Consider the following 16,084-nt stretch of genomic DNA (forward strand, 5'->3'; position numbering starts at 1 on the left):
ATACCACATAACTGCCTCGTTTTACAGGCTACATTTTTGTGAAAACTGTTGTACAAACATGCACTTGGATGTTAAAATGTCCGTACTGACAAGTTTTTAGTCTAAAAAGTGTTTTATTTGAGTGACACTTATTCTATGTTAAAGAAAATAATGTGTTGTTGAATAATATTTGGTTAAAATAAAACACATTTCATCACTATTGCAAGATGTAATCCATTATCAAGTATCAATACTTGGTATGAATTATAAAATTTAAGTTGTTGAACTCCTACTCGGTCTGGAAAAAGTGCCATCGGTGCATCCCTAATTAATGGCAGAGTGCAATTATAGGAATCTGATTTCTAACTGCATTTTGCTGTCAAATCACTTTTTGCCACTTTTTGTCTTGGCCATTCCAACTCCAGAGTGAGCTTTGGCTGCTACTCTAGGGAATTTGAGACGGGTGCTCGTGCAGTGTGGGGTCACCTCCATACCTCTCTGCTCACACGCATGCCACCTCTGCACAGGCAACGAGATTGTAGTTTTCAAATAATATGGACTACGTCATGGGTACGTCCCGTTATTATGCAAGTGTATCTGTAAATGTTGACATTAGCTAATGTTAGCTAGCTACATTAGCTGAATAAATAATATCAAGTCATGGGTAAGTGTTTTAGCCAATGTTAGCTAGCCACAGTAGCAGAATAAATAATATTAAGTCACAGGTAAGTGTTTTAGCTATTGTTAGCCAGCCACGTCAGCTGAATAAATAAACATGAATTCACAAGTGAGTGTTTTTATGTGTGTGAGTAGAGAGGTGCGCGTGAGCAGAGAGGTTTGGAGGTGACTCCAAACTGCACGCAGAAACTCTTGGGGAATTTTCAGTTTTCACTCCACTGTAGGAATTGTTAACATTACATCACTATTTTAAAAGGGATGCACACACAACAACGCAAACTACGTTAACAACCGTAGGACACTCATTTTCAGTTGAAATAGTAATACTACAGTAATTGTTTGAAATGTTATCACTGTTTATCGGTAAACTAAACAATTTCATCCCGAGTTTAACTACAGAATGACACTCATTTTAATTTGAAACAGTAATACTGCAGTAATTGTTTGAAATGTTATCACTGTTTATCGGTAAACTAAACAATTTCATCCTTAGTTTAACTGCAGAAAATTACCAAATTTTTTGCGATCAGCGATCGAGACTACATGTCAAAATTCTTCCTGAATTTCATTCAATGGTGCTTAAAACAGTGGATGTACCGATTACCCAAGATTTGAACAAATATAATGTATTGAGAATGGAAATGTGACCAAATATCATCAAAGTCGACAATGTAAATAATTTTTTGTGCAGCTGGCTAATTCATGTTGCTCGTGGTCAAAGCTTTCTTAAAACCTGACATGTTACACAAGTGTGTCTTTTAGTTCTTGTGGGGTTTCCCGAATGCATACATTTTGCATGCACATGCTACATGGCATTTCTGTGCCGTTTGCATGTACATTATTCTAAAAGATCTCAATGTATGGTCAGTCCTCAGTTCTGATCGTGTGGAGCAGATGACCAAGACGTACAATGACATTGAAGTGGTAACTCACCTACTGGCCGAGGTTGGTATCACTGTCATGCCACTAGTGCTCACATCAGATCATTCCATTAATCCTGTGTCTTGTTTATTCATTGATTAGCGTGACAGAGACCTGGAGCTGGCAGCTCGGATCGGACAGTCACTTCTACAGAGGAACCACCTGCTGCAAGAGCGCAATGAGGCTGTGGAGGAGCAGCTAGCACAGACTCTGGACCAGGTAGCATTAAATACTAATAAAATACAGTAAAAAGTATTCATTGGATTTACATTTCCAAGTACTATATATACAGTTCCCTCCAAAGGTATTGGAACGGCAAGGTCAATTCGTTTGTTTTTGCTCTAGACTGAAGATTCAGATCAAAAGATGAATAAGAGACAAAGGTTCAGAATACCAGCTTTTATTTAATGGTATTTATTTCTAGATGTGTTAAACAACTCAGGACAGAGCACCTTTTTGTTTGAAGCCACCCACTTTTCAAGTGAGCAAAAGTAGTGGAACAGACATAATTAAATTAACTTAAAGTGAATAACCTTTAATATTAGGTGGCATAACTCTTACTTGCAATAACTGCAGCAAGCCTGCGACCCATTGACTTCACCAGACTGTTACGTTCTTCATTTGAAATGCTTTTCCAGGCCTTTACTGCAGCCTATTTCATTTTTTTTTTTTTTTTTTTCTGGGGGTTTCTCACTTCGGGCGGCACGGTGGACGACTGGTTAGCACATCTGCCTCACAGTTCTGAGGACCGGGGTTCAAATACAGGCCCCACCTGTGTGGAGTTTGCATGTTCTGCCTGCGTGGGTTTTCTCCGGGCATTCCGGTTTCCTCCCACATCCCAAAAACATGCATGGTAGGTTGATTGAAGACACTAAATTGGTGTGAATGTGTGCTCAAATGGTTGTGTATATGTGCTCTGCGATTGGCTGGTGACCAATTCAGGGTGTACCCCGCCTCTCATCCGAAGATAGCTGGGATAGGCTCCAGCACGCCCGCGACCCTTGTAAGGATAAAGCGGTACAGAAAATGGATGGATGGTTTCTCACTTCACTTCAGTCTCCTCTTTCAGGAGGTAAAATGCATGCTCTATTGGGTTGAGGGCCGGTGATTGACTTGGCCAGTCTAAGACCTTCCTCTTTCTCCCCCGATGGAGTCCTTTGTTGCGTTGGCAGTGTGTTTTGGGTAATTGTCTCGTTGCATGATGAAGCCTCTCCCGATTAGTTTGGATGCATTTTTCTGTAAATTGCCGGACAAAATGGTTTTAATTTTTTTAGTTTCGGTGAGGGTGGTCGGTGGTGCGGCTGGGTGTATGTGGGGTGTGAAAGTGTTCTTTTCAAATCTGCAATAGAAGTAGAAGCATAGCAATGTTGTGCGTATGTAGACGCAGATTCACCATGCTTTGTGTCCCTGATCATTTTTGTGTCTAGGACACGGGACGCACATCAAACGAGATCCCTGCTATATCCCTGCTGCGGCCGCCATCATGCTTCCCTCTAGGCATGGTGTTCATTTGGTGATGAGTAATGATGAATAGCCAAACATACTTTTTGGAATTTTGGACAAAAACTTCAGCATTGGTTTCATTGGATCAAAACACATTTTCCTACGTGTTTGGGAGGTTTTATTATGGTCAGAGGTGAAGGGAATTATGAACAATTCGAAATAGTAATCAGTGTGAGTACATGCCTATATGTCACTTGAGAATGCAAGAATTGCCTCCAAAGAAACTCTTTGGATTATGGGCATGTCTTTGGGTTTGTATTTAAATTCATTAAAGGGGTTAATAATTTTGCCATTTACTTAAATCTTACATGCATAGTAATTTGAAACACTGTAGTGAGTCAGCACTTGTGTGTACCAGTGTTCAGGCTACCAGATTCTTTTATAGCCCTCTCAATGCTTAAACATGCTCTTTCACCAGGTTCACCAGTTGCAGCATGAGCTCAGTAAGAAGGATGAGTTGCTGCGGATGGTGGCCAGCGCCTCGGAGGAGTGTGAGGGCGACTCCAGTGCGTCAACCCCACTGAGGCCGCCCCAGTTAGCCGGTGCAACCGCCGCTGCCGCTCTCAGCCAGCTGGAGTCAATGCAGTGTAAGCTGCAGGAGCTGGAGGAGGAGAACCTGGCTCTGAGGTCTGAGGTTGGTGGTGAATCAGGACATTGATGTTTGTGTGTGTGACAGAGGAATTGGTGAACTATTAACATTATAACTTATCCCAGGCCTGCCAGCTGAAGAGAGATACCGTCACCTATGAGGAGAAGGAACAGAGACTTGTGAGCGACTGTGTCAAGGAGCTCCGTGAGTCCATTTTTGAAAACATCAACATGTTTATATTTTATTTTGATTTGTTGCTTATTAAAAGGATTTTCCATGTTAATTTTTTTGGTTCTATTTGAAATATTGTTCGTTTTATCCCATGAGGATACAGTGGATTGGTCGTGTCTCCACATTGCAAATATCTACTTTTAAGTGGGACGGAAATGGTCAAATTTTAAAATGAACCCTTATATTAGTGGTTCTTAAACTTTTTACACAAAGTACCATGTAAAAAAATATTTCTCTCTCCAAACACCACCAGAATGACCAAAATTAAAATACAGTAGCGTTTTAGGGCTAAGTGTTCATCAAAAAGGAAATACCATATTTAAATACACCAAAGGCATGTTTTTGTTGCATTTACAGTACTTCATTTTTTGAAAGGCCTATCAACACACCTAAAACAATACAAACACATTTAAACATAATATATTGAGAGCGAGCAACAGCAACGGGGAACACAAAAATATTGTTCAAACGGTATGAAAATTAGAGTAACAACTGCAATATAGTGTGACCACAAAGCATGAACAACCAACCCCCCACACGCACGTACATCTCCCACGAAGTTTGTACCCCACCCCCGCAGAGATTTCAGGCGCAGAGACTTTTCTCACTGTAAACTGTGCCAATGACAATATGCGACAGTGGAGATTAACAGCAGCCTTTCATTTACAAACCTGCTGTGTTTTGGGCTCACACACCTCAGGCCACTCCAACAGCCAGATGGTGACTATGACTGATGAACTGTCCCGGAAGAACGAGCAGCTGGTCAGACACCAGGAGGAGATCGCTCAGTTGCTCTCCCAAATCGTTGAGCTGCAACATCGAGTGAAGGAGGTGAGGAACCAGATCCAAAAGCTTCCGGCGTGTTGCATATATACGGTATCACTCTGATGACTCAGCCAGCAGTCACCAACATTGTCACTATTGTTATTAAGCTGGCTTTAGAGAAAGAGGAGCTGAGGATCCACTTGCAGGCGTCCAAAGAGGCCCAGAGGCAACTCACGGCAGAGGTACCGTGTCATGCAATCGCTCAGACACCTTTTGAAGATGTTTCCACTTAGTGACAAATCAAATCAAAGCCATAGGTCAAGCCTTAAGATTATTTTAAACCTGGGTGTGTGTGAATGATTGGCAGGAGGGGATTGATTTTAACTATGTAAACCACTTTGAATTGCATGAAAAGTGCTTTATCCGTAAAGTTTTATTGATTGGGAATTCTATGCTGATGTAGTTGAACGAGCTGGCCGAGAGGAACGCAGAGTGTGTCGAAATGCTCCACGAGTCCCAGGAGGAGATCAGGGAGCTTCGCAACAAGAACACTTCCCCATCTGGCATACGACGGCATCTCTCCTACGGCCTCTACCCTATGGTGAAAGCACACCCCTTTGAAGAGCATACCATTATGATGAACATTATGCTAATGAATGAATGTGTGTTTGTGCATCTGTTCACAGGATTCCCTGGCTGCAGAGATTGAAGGCACCATGAGGAGAGAGCTGTGTGTTGAAGAAGAGACTGCATTTCAGGACCAAAGGTAAGATGGTCAATCTGTAAAAATTAGGTCCAAAATATTCCACATTAGAGTGGATAGTAGTTTTTTGTGAGTCCCCCGAGAATTGTGTATAAAATGAAGAGCAGTTATTTCAGCGGGGGGGGGGGCTAAAAAAATGTCAATATTGTCTTTTATTAATACAGTGGGAGGGAAAAGTATCTGAACCCTTCGGAGTGTCTTAAATTTCTGCATTAATAGGTGATCAAATGTAGTTTGGTCTTTATCTAAATCACACAACTAAACAGTCTGCTAAAACTAATACCACACACGGTTATATATATTTCATATTTGTATTGAGCATAACATTCACAGGAAAGGTTGGAAAAGGTAAGTGAAGCCTTGGATTTAATAACTGGTTGACCCTCCTTTGGCAGCAATGACCTCAACCAAACGATTCCTATAGTTGCAGATCAGACCTGCGCAATGATCAGGATGAATTTCGGACCATTCGTCTTGACAAAATTGTTGCAGTTCAGCAAGACTTCTGGTGTGAATAGCTCTCTTGAGGTCATGCCACACTGCATCTCAATCGTGTTGAAGTCAGGACTTTTGACTGGGCCACCCCCGGAACACGTTATCGTCTTCTGAAGCCATTCTATTGTTGATTTCTTTCTGTTTTGACTCATGGTCCTGTTACCATCGTCTTTTGAGTTTCAACTCCTGGACACATGGTCTCAAGTTCTTCTGCAAAAGCAAAGCACGCCCATACCATGATGCTCCCTCTACCATGCGTCACACTTGGAATAAGGTTTTGATGTTGGTGTGCTGTGCCATTTTTTCCTCCACTAATGGCATTGTGTGTTCCTCCCAAACAATTCAACTGTGGTTTCGTCTGTCCACAGAATATTTTGCCAGTAGTGCTGTGGAACATGCTAGTGCAAACGTGCAGCGATGTTTTTTTTAGACAGCAACGGCTTCCTCCTTGGTGCTCTCCCATAAAGCCCATTCTTTGTTTAATGTTTGATGTATGGTCGATTTGTCAACAGAGATGTTGGCATGTACTAGTGATTTCTAAGTCTTCAGCTGACACTCTAGGTTTCTTTTTTACTTCATTGATCCTTCTTCATTCAATTCAACAATTCTTAATTGTAGCTCTTTTGAGCGAGGCATGGTACACATCAGGCAATGCTTCTTGACGAGACAATTCTAAACTGGTGTGTGTTTTCTAGTTGCCCGAGCAGCTTTAAGCCACACTCTCCACTCTTGTCTCATTGATTGACCTCCAGGTGGGCTGAGGTTGATGTTATTACTTTATACTCTGTTATTTTCCATCCATCCATCCATCCATTTTCTGAGCCGCTTTATCCTCACTAGGGTCGCGTGTTGCTGGAGCCTATCCAAGCTATCTTCGGGCAAGAGGCAGGGTACACCCTGAACTGGTCGCCAGCCAATCGCAGGGCACATAGAAACAACCAACCATACCAATTTACCAACCAGTAAACTAACCAGTCGTTCACCGTGCCGGCCTCTGATATTTTTCTGAGTAAAAACACTTCACTCTTTAGGGGGAGGCTAGAACAGATTCATGGCATTTCCATTCGTTTCGATGGAGAAAAATGATCTGAGATGTGTGTTTTACGATATGAATGTGATCATGGAAGGAATTAAACTTGGAAGTCAATTAGGGCTTTGGCACCATCTTAGGACATTGAAAGGGCACAAAAATGCAAATAGGTGAGTTTGCAAATGGCAAACTTCGATTAAGCGGGGGTTCCTTCCTTGTAATAGCATGATTCATGGTCAGTCATATCTAATGGACCTTCCACCCCAGGATTTCCCAGAAGCGAGTCTTCCAGACAGTCCACTCCGTTAACGCTTCAACATCCCGGCCACCTTCGGCCACTCCTCCAATTCCTGGTTCTGGTCGGAACTCGCTGGTGATGACTGCGCAACCCTTTCCTTCAGCTCAGGGGTAAGAAACAAGTCAGTGTTATTAAACAAAATGCATTTTCACAGTTTTTAACTTTGTGTTTGAAGAGATGAGGTGCCATCGGGACAGCCGAGCTCCCCGGGTGGGAACGACCTCACGAAAGCCCTGCATCGTCTCTCGCTACGACGGCAGAACTTCTTGTCGGAGCACCAGTTCTTCAAGGCGGAACGGGAGAAAAAGCTGCAGACCATGGCTAGAGCGGAGGCTCACGATGCAGGAAGCGGCTACAGCTCGGCAATGGGCAGCATGTGCTCCTCATTTTCCAATCTGTCTGACCTGTCCATAGGTTCCAGCGTCTTCAAGACCTTCCTACCAGAAAAGCTTCAGATTGTCAAGCCCATGGAAGGTAACCACCGTGAGCCAGAACCTGGCTTGATCCTGTCGTTCGTATGACACATTCTACTTTTTGTCTTCAGGCTCACTGACGCTCCATCATTGGCAGCAGCTAGCCAAACCCCATCTGGCCACTATCCTTGACCCGCACCCTGGCGTTGTCACCAAGGGTTTCCGGCCGCTTGCCCAGGATGCCGTTTACCGCCTGAAGGACATGGAGGAAGATGACGAGGATGAAGCACACGGAGAGGGGGAGGCTGGTGTCTTGGAGAAAGGTGCAGCAGAGCGAGGTAAAGAGGAAGACGAGGAGGAAGGTGGCATTGTCTTCCAAGTGCGCTGCTCATCGACGCCTGAAGAGACGAAAGACGTAAAGCTTTCAGCCGCGCCTCTTCCCGTCGCTTCTCTCTCGACGGCCCGACCATTGTCCGTCTCCGTCGCTGAGACATGCGGCCAATCATCTCGCTCCGGTCCAAACGTTTCCACAACAACCGTCCAATCGAGCACATCTATCTCAGGTAAATACCATCATGCACATCCATCACCAAACAGTTTTTTTTAGTGTTGTGAGGTTCGTATATTGTGTTGCTACCTACACCACATACTGATGAGGCTACCATAAGGGCGGCCTTTGCCACGGCACTTCATTAAGGTCGACTAAATTAAACGTGTTGTAATGAGAGACTCATAGAGCCTATTGTCTCCCCACAGGCTGAGATTTCAAGGGCCAGTCTTTGTTTTGTCACCTGGGGTGTAAACCTTTACGCATACCGTATTTTCACGACCAGAAGGCGCACTTAAAAGTCGGAAATTTTCTCCAAAATGGACGGGGCGCCTTATGATGCGCCGCGCCTTATGTGTGCACCGAGTTCCAAAATCTATAAATGTTGTAGTGTGATGAGCGCTCCGCTTGACTTACTGGGAGCATTTCCTGCCGACACGCTGCTGATATAGAGGAAAAGCGGACGTGGCTGAGGACAGCATGCGGACGTAAAGGGGGAAGGAAGGGTGCGCATGAAGGAGGACGCTAAAGGCCCGCCCCCAGTAGGTATATAGCGGCGGTCAAGCCAGCCTCCACTCGCAAAGTAGCAATCAAGCCAGCCGCCCTTAATTTTGTTCATACTAGGCAATACGGTAATAAGTCGCCAACTCGCGGCGAAAGCCACCTTCAAAATAAAAGCTTCCCAATAATACGGACGTCAATGCTCTTCGGTTAAGGAATGCAACCAGCAAGGTTAATTTGAATCTTGAGATGCATTAAAAATGTAGTTTATTAGTTTTCGGAGACTTTTATTTTGAAATACTATATCAGATCTTCATCAAACCTCTTTTATTGGAGTCCTTGGTGGTCTGTCACATAGATGTGGACTTGGCTTGCAATACCAATGGGATTATGTTGGGGTGGCTTTGGCTGAGTAGGTAGAACAGGTTCGAATCCCTGCTACGACTGTCCGCATGTCGAAGTGTCCTTAGGCAAGACACAGAACCCTAATTTGCTCCCAGTGGGCCTGGCAGCGCCTCGCATGGCAGCAGTCGCCCATTGGTTTATGAATGTGTGTGTGAATGTGAGGCTTTGTAAAGCGCTTTGGGCACTGTTATGATTTCGATAAAGTGCTATATAAGTGCAGTCCATTTACCATTTATTTTTCCTACGATATCAAATAAACTACATTTTTTAATGTATCTCAAGATTCAAATTAACTTTGCTGGTTGCATTCCTTAACCGAAGAGCACTGACGTCCGTATTATTGGGAAGCTTTTATTTTGAAGGTGGCTTTCGCCGCGAGTTGGCGACCTATCACCGTAATGCCTAGTAGGAACAAAATTAGCGGCGGCTGGCTTGACTGCTACTTCACGAGTGGCACCTACAAAGAGACGCGCTTACGAAGCACAGTTTAAACTGCAAGCTATCAGTTACGCGGAGGAACATGGGAATCGAGCAGCCGCGAGAGAATTCAAGATCAACGAATCCATGGATCGCAAGTGGAGGAAGCGGGAAAACGAGCTTCGCCAAGTCAAGAAAATGAAGCTGAGTTTCCGCGGGGGAAAAAAAAGAAAAACAAGGCGAGGTGGTCCGAGTTGGATTAATGAGCAAAGAACAGCTGGGAGAAGCGTCTCTACAGTCACCATTCGACTGAGTGCAATAACTTGGAGCTTTCCATCATTCCGGGAGGCTTGACGAACCGCTGGACATCCGTGTAAACAGGGCGTTCAAAGTGAAGTTGCGAGCGGCGTAGAAGCCATGGATGACAGATGGCGAACACAGCTTTACTAAGACTAGGAGGCAGCGCCGGGCGAGTTTCTGCACGGCAACGAGACTGACTCGAACCTGCCGTGTTTGATGGAGAACTTGCCCAGCTGTTCATTTCGGACACAGAAGGTTGAGGACTTTGATGGATTTGTGGATGAGGATTGATCAAAAAATAATGTGAGTACATTGTTAAATACTTCAATAAAGTACAACTGAACTCAGTTTTGCTCCCGCTGCCTTTTTAAAAACATTGTTTTAGCGTGCATGCATGCTACCCTATGTTTTAAGCTAGCGTATGTTTTACCACACCCAATAATACGGTGTGCCTTATGTATGTGTTAAATACAGAAATAGACCACTTAACTGAGACTGCGCCTTTTAATACGGTGCGCCCTATGGTCGTGAAAATACGGTAATTGGGAATGTGAACAACATCAATTAAGGATAACAAAGAACTACCTGAAAGGAAGCGCAACAAATTTTCTACTACATAATGGTGATTGATATGATGTCGAGTGAAAAATGGCTGGAGACCAGGGGTGGGCAAACATTTGTGCTCACGGGCCACATTTGATTTTTAAAACCAACAAATAGGCCAGGTCATCTGTAGATAGATTCCAAGTTGACAAAAATATATGAACCTCACATTTTTATATTGATAATAATCCAAAATCAAATTTTATCCCATAAAGCAATGGGATAATCGGTAGAATACTAGGTACTAAAAATATTTGATAGCTGCAGTCTACAGCTCTTATTATAATTAATTTAATTCAAATTAATTCAATTATTTAATAAGTCAATTTTTCTTTACAAGTACTCTGTAAAATTGTTCTTGAGATTCATTCTCATGTTTTAATTGACTTATTGATAATGTAATTTTAATTATTTAACCAATTATTTAAATAATGTTAGGTTACTTGATTATGCAAAATAGTTTATTTTACTATTTTTCTTAACAATAAATAAATTAACTAGTTATTTAAAGTTATAAATGAATGAATACAATTTAATTAACCAATTTTAGGAAGGAAAACCGCTAAATGAATGCAATATATTTTACAGGACAGGATAATATAAATGCTCGGTGGGCCAAATTAAAGAATGGAACAGGCCGTATCTAGCCCGCGGGCCATAATTTGCCCACTCCTGCTGTAGAAACATTGCCCAATCCCAGTAATCGAGATCTGAGTTATATTTCATTTAGATTCTTTTTTTTTTGTTTTGTTTTGTTTTTGGATGCAGTCCGACATCCAGTCAAATGTCAGAGCTCCACGTTCTCCACCTACACTTTCACCACCTGCCGCATCCTGCACCCTTGTGACGTCACACAAGTCACTGAAAGGTCAGTCCGCCGCTAAATGTCAAGACCTCGACATTTCCATGTATTGGATTTTATTGACCATTTCATAATGTTTGTAAACAAAAAGCACCTGGAATCTTCCGGGTGACAGAAAAGTGATGGACTATGACTGATCTGAACTGAAACAATGACAAAACCTTGTGTTTGGGGTTGCGGAAACTGGAAGTTTACATGCATTATATAAAAAGATACATGCTGGTTTTTGTTTTTTTGTTTTTTCTCACTGTCTTACATGAAATCAGACTGAACCTCTCCTGTTTTAGGTCAGTTAGGATTACCAAAATGATTTCTATATGGTAGAATAATTAGAGGATTTGAGCATTTTTTTAAAATATGAATTTCTTCAAATTTAGAAGTTTTCATAAAGTACATTTTCTAGTAATCCTTCAAAATATTTAGAAAAACCCAGATGTTTATGTCATGTCTTTGGGAAGCTTCTGGTTTATTGACAACATTTGAGTTAATTAGAGACATAACCTGTGGCTGTGTTTGAAGGCACACCTGAAACGCTGCTTCTTAGTGTAACATAATGGGAAATTCAAAAGAAAATAGCCAAGATATCAGGAAGAGAATTATGAACTTGCAGAAGTCTGGTTCATCCTTGGGTGCAATTTCACGATGCCTGAAGGTGCCACATTTAACTGTTCAAATAATTATACACCAGGAGAATGTCCAGCCATTATTCCGCTCAAGAAGGAGATGGGTTCTATGTCCCAGAGATGAATGTGCTTTGGTGCAAAATCTCCATATCAACCGAAGAACAAAAGCAAAAGACCTTGTGAAGATGGTAATAGTGTGTCATTATCCACAGTGAAACGAGTACTGTACCGACATGGGCTGAAAGGCCACTCGGCAAGGAAGAAGCCATTACTCCAACCAAAGAAAAAAAGACGGATTACAGTTTGCAAATGAGAACACAGGGACAAAGATCTTAATTTCTGAAAACATGTCCTGTGGTCTGACGAAATTGAGCTGTTTGGGCATAATGAGCATCGTTACGTTTGGAGTAGAGGCTGACTGCAGGACTGCAGGATGTTTGTGAATTTTTGGGATTGGGCAGCAGCGGGAGCCAAGGTCATCGGGAGTGGGCAGGAGCAAGCGGGAGCCAGAGCTATGACACCAAAGTCACTGGGAATGGACGGGAGTTGAAACCATGACAGGAGCGAAACAATATTATTTTAATCTGAACTTTAATCAAATCGATATTTGAACATTTTCCCTTAGCATCAAGCTAAACTAAGGGACTAATACGGCTTATGCTTATAAACATAGAATTAATTCATATTATAATTGTGTTTCTTGATCATTCTGTTAATTCAATGTATTTATTACGGTGATTAAGGCACACTTGCTGCAAATTTTATACCAAGGAAGAAAAAGGAAGCAGGATTGCCTGGGAGAAAAGGGGCGGGGGGTGTTCTGTCAGATTTTGACTCGAGATTGGGATCAGTCTCTGTGGGAGTGGGATATTTTTTGAAGTACTCTGGATTAGGTGGGATTTTAAAATTTTTAGTTTTCATTTTTTTAATGGGATTTGGCAGGATTTTTAAACACTCGGGATTAGGTGGGAGTGGAATCAACATCTGTGGGAGTGGGAGAGAGCGGGAGTCAATTTTACTTTGAAGAATGTAATACAGGAAAAAAATGCTATAATTCTTAAATCTCATTATTCTGGTGTATAGCGAATAGAAATAATTTTGGTTATCCTAATTGACCGACAATAGGAAAAGTTTGTGATTTCATGTCAGATAGTGAGGGGGAAAAAAAAGCATGTCTTTTTGTATGGTGTATGAAAATGTGTGGTTTCAACTGTATGTCCCAAATGTCAATCGTGGCCAGCGTTCCATCTTCCTTGGACTCAATTGACCTCATGTAGCATCTTCTTTTGGGCACGCATTCAAGCTGTGGCTGTAGTGAAGAAGTCCAAAATCATCGTCCAAGCCATTTACCCTGTTTTCTCAATCGTGCCTTTATCAAATGACATGGGAGAGTTCCTTTCATAATGGTGTCATAGGAGAAAGCTCCCTCTTTTGCCGCTCAGAAGTAAAGACGTGAGACATGATGGTAAAATGCCTTATAAGTTTTCTTTTCCTTACGCGATAGTTCACAGTCATCTCTCAATGCCAACACGCCCAGCTCCATGAGGACCGGACCCAGTACCCCTGTGACTCCCTGCCGACTCAGCCTTGGAGACGCCTTCCCAGTTCGGCGCCCCCCTGTGGCTGCCAGCGGTTTGGCCAAGTTGGTTCTGGAGAGAGGCATTTCTGCACAAGTCTCCACAGAAACTCCCTCATTGTGTGCAAGACCCACGCCCCCGCAGCCCCTCCTCCGCCTCCTCCCAGGCACGGCCCCCAACTCGCCCTCGCACTCACCCGGATCCGAGTGCCGCCAGCACTCGGCTGACAATTTCCTTGCGTCGAGGCCGGCGGAGTTGTTCCTGCGAGACGTTTACGGCTTGAACCTAGGCCGCTCCCCACATCCCGACCTACCGAGCCCCTCCCGGGAAAACTCAGCCCGTGGGCTGCCCCCCGATCCGCTTAATGTCAGCCTTCTGGAGAGGCTGCGTCAGGTGGGATTTACCAAGGTCCCCCGGGCCTCCGCCACTTTTGTGTCGGCGGGCGGAGGGAGCCTACTGGACGGTCTGAGGCGGAACCAAAGCCTTCCGGCGATGATCGGCGTACGAACGGGAAAGTCGGCAAGTCAGCCTTCCGCTCCCCCCCACCCCACCTCCCTGGCGCTCCCCCCACCACCTTGGGGAAACCTCAAACAAAGATGCACAAAAGTCACCTCGAACGCCCCGCCACGTTCAGGTGAATCCTAAAGGCCATCGTCGCCCCTAAAAGTCCTGCCTCCAGCCTTCCAGCTTATGTTATAAGTCAACCTCGCTCTTTTTTTAAGACTTCATTTTAAAGCACAACAGATTTGAACTACCTGTGAGCCATGATTCTAGTTATTAAAGCCTTAGCTTTTGTCTCTGTGAGCTTGTGGTACTTCGTTGAAAGGGTTTGCATGTTTTGTAAAGAGGGAAGGAATACTACATGGACATAAGTATCGAGACACTCCACATCAGTGTCGTGTAACTTCAATGAGAAAAGAAGGTTTTGTGGATGTAGATGTGAAAGGGAAGGTGTTTCAGGTTGTGACAATTTCAGAAAAAAATGGTCTCTGTGTGTTCACTCGTGTCTGAATCCAGAGTTGTTACAAGGGCTTCTGTAGGCGTGGCTTCAATATAAATATAATAAATGATCAAAGTACAGGGCATGCCAAGAAAAATTGGCATCATTTGAAGTATGAAGATATGACTAACTGCCATGGCCTAAGCAAACAAAATGAAATGGGTTGCTTGTTCATTGTCTTGAAGCAGAGGGGATTTGAAAAAAGGTAATACATATGCCAACTTGAAACTTGGATTTTACTTTTTGTAAAAATGTGGATCATTTGCATGACAATTGGCTGTTACTAGACCAGTTTTTCTTAAACGTTTTAAATCAAGTACCACCTAAAAAATACTTAACTCTCCAGGTACTACCATAATGACCAACGTTGATATATCGTAGCACAGTAGGCCGAAATGTTAATCAAAAACAAGAAATAGGTTTTATTCCTACAAAGTATATTTAATGTTGTTGTAAGCCACCGTAACATTAAGTAAAGTTTGAACATTAACACTGCACTTAAACATAGGAAAATAAAAACTGTCCTTAATGATTCAATTAAAATGTATTACACATAAAAGTAAAATATGAATTGTACCTAAATAAATGTTTGAAAACAAAATTAAATGCTAATGGTTTGTACTTCACAGTTAAATTCAACTGAACTGTACTTAACAAATTTACTGTACAACAACAAAAAAGTTTAAGCCACTAACATTTTGCACGGTGTTAAAAACTTTAATTTTGTCCATCCATCCATTTTCGGAGCCGCTTCTCCTCACTAGGGTCGCGGGCGTGCTGGAGCCTATCCCAGCTGTCATCGGGCAGGAGGCGGGGTACACCCTGAACTGGTTGCCAGCCAATCGCAGGGCACATAGAAACAAACGACCATTCGCACTCACATTCACACCTACGGGCAATTTAGAGGTGTCAATCAACCTACCATGCATGTTTTTGGGATGTGGGAGGAAACCGGAGTACCTGGAGAAAACCCACGCAGGCACGGGGAGAAGGCGGGGCTGGGGATTGAACCCCCGGTCCTCAGAACTGTGAGGCAGACGCTCTAACCAGTCGTCCACCGTGCCACCCTTTTCGTGATTTTTTTTTTTAAATGTATTATTATTTTTTATTATTATTTATTTGTCCCTCCAGAGGGACGTGCATACCACAATATTAGAATCACTGTATTAGACTACCACATTTTTTTTGGGACACCCTGTGAATTGACTGTAGACATTGAGGAGAGAGAGGAGCCTTTGCCAGGTTAATTATAGTCATATCCTGCTTCTTTAGACAAAAGTCCCAGCTCCTGCATTTTGGATGCCTCATGACATCTGAAATAACATTCTTGCAACCAGGTCTCAGCATGTCCGTGGGACCTGGTTGAAGGTCCAGACCAGACCAGCAAGTTGGGTATTGTGTGTGTTGGATTTTTTTTCTTATTATTATTATTTTTAAAAGAAGCCTTATGTGCAAACCAGCTGTGTTTCTCTCCTGCCTTTTTGCCACTGAATGTATTATTTGCATAATTTGTTTTTGAGTCCGCCTAGACTTCCACTGAGTTACTGCACTTTGCTGTTTGTATTTAAACTTTTTTTTTTCTTA

General features: G+C 42.9%; 1 protein-coding gene across 3 annotated transcripts in view; it reads left to right on the top strand.

Annotated features, from left to right (window-relative positions):
- The window catches only part of trak2 (trafficking protein, kinesin binding 2), a 30,156-nt gene extending 14,574 nt beyond the window's left edge, over positions 1–15,582 (top strand). For all 3 annotated transcript variants that reach the window (XM_061785558.1, XM_061785576.1, XM_061785565.1), the window contains 13 exons: positions 1,526–1,602; positions 1,681–1,797; positions 3,500–3,715; positions 3,796–3,874; positions 4,602–4,732; positions 4,834–4,908; positions 5,130–5,267; positions 5,353–5,432; positions 7,222–7,362; positions 7,428–7,726; positions 7,797–8,228; positions 11,207–11,306; positions 13,428–15,582. In XM_061785558.1, coding sequence (XP_061641542.1) covers positions 1,526–1,602; positions 1,681–1,797; positions 3,500–3,715; positions 3,796–3,874; positions 4,602–4,732; positions 4,834–4,908; positions 5,130–5,267; positions 5,353–5,432; positions 7,222–7,362; positions 7,428–7,726; positions 7,797–8,228; positions 11,207–11,306; positions 13,428–14,145 — 2,603 coding nt within the window. In that variant the 3' untranslated portion in view covers positions 14,146–15,582. The remainder of the gene's footprint in view (positions 1–1,525; positions 1,603–1,680; positions 1,798–3,499; positions 3,716–3,795; positions 3,875–4,601; positions 4,733–4,833; positions 4,909–5,129; positions 5,268–5,352; positions 5,433–7,221; positions 7,363–7,427; positions 7,727–7,796; positions 8,229–11,206; positions 11,307–13,427) is intronic.
- The last annotated feature ends 502 nt before the right edge of the window (positions 15,583–16,084 follow it).

The sequence above is a fragment of the Phyllopteryx taeniolatus genome, chromosome 1 (genome assembly GCF_024500385.1).
Source record: "Phyllopteryx taeniolatus isolate TA_2022b chromosome 1, UOR_Ptae_1.2, whole genome shotgun sequence".
NCBI lineage: Eukaryota > Metazoa > Chordata > Actinopteri > Syngnathiformes > Syngnathidae > Phyllopteryx > Phyllopteryx taeniolatus.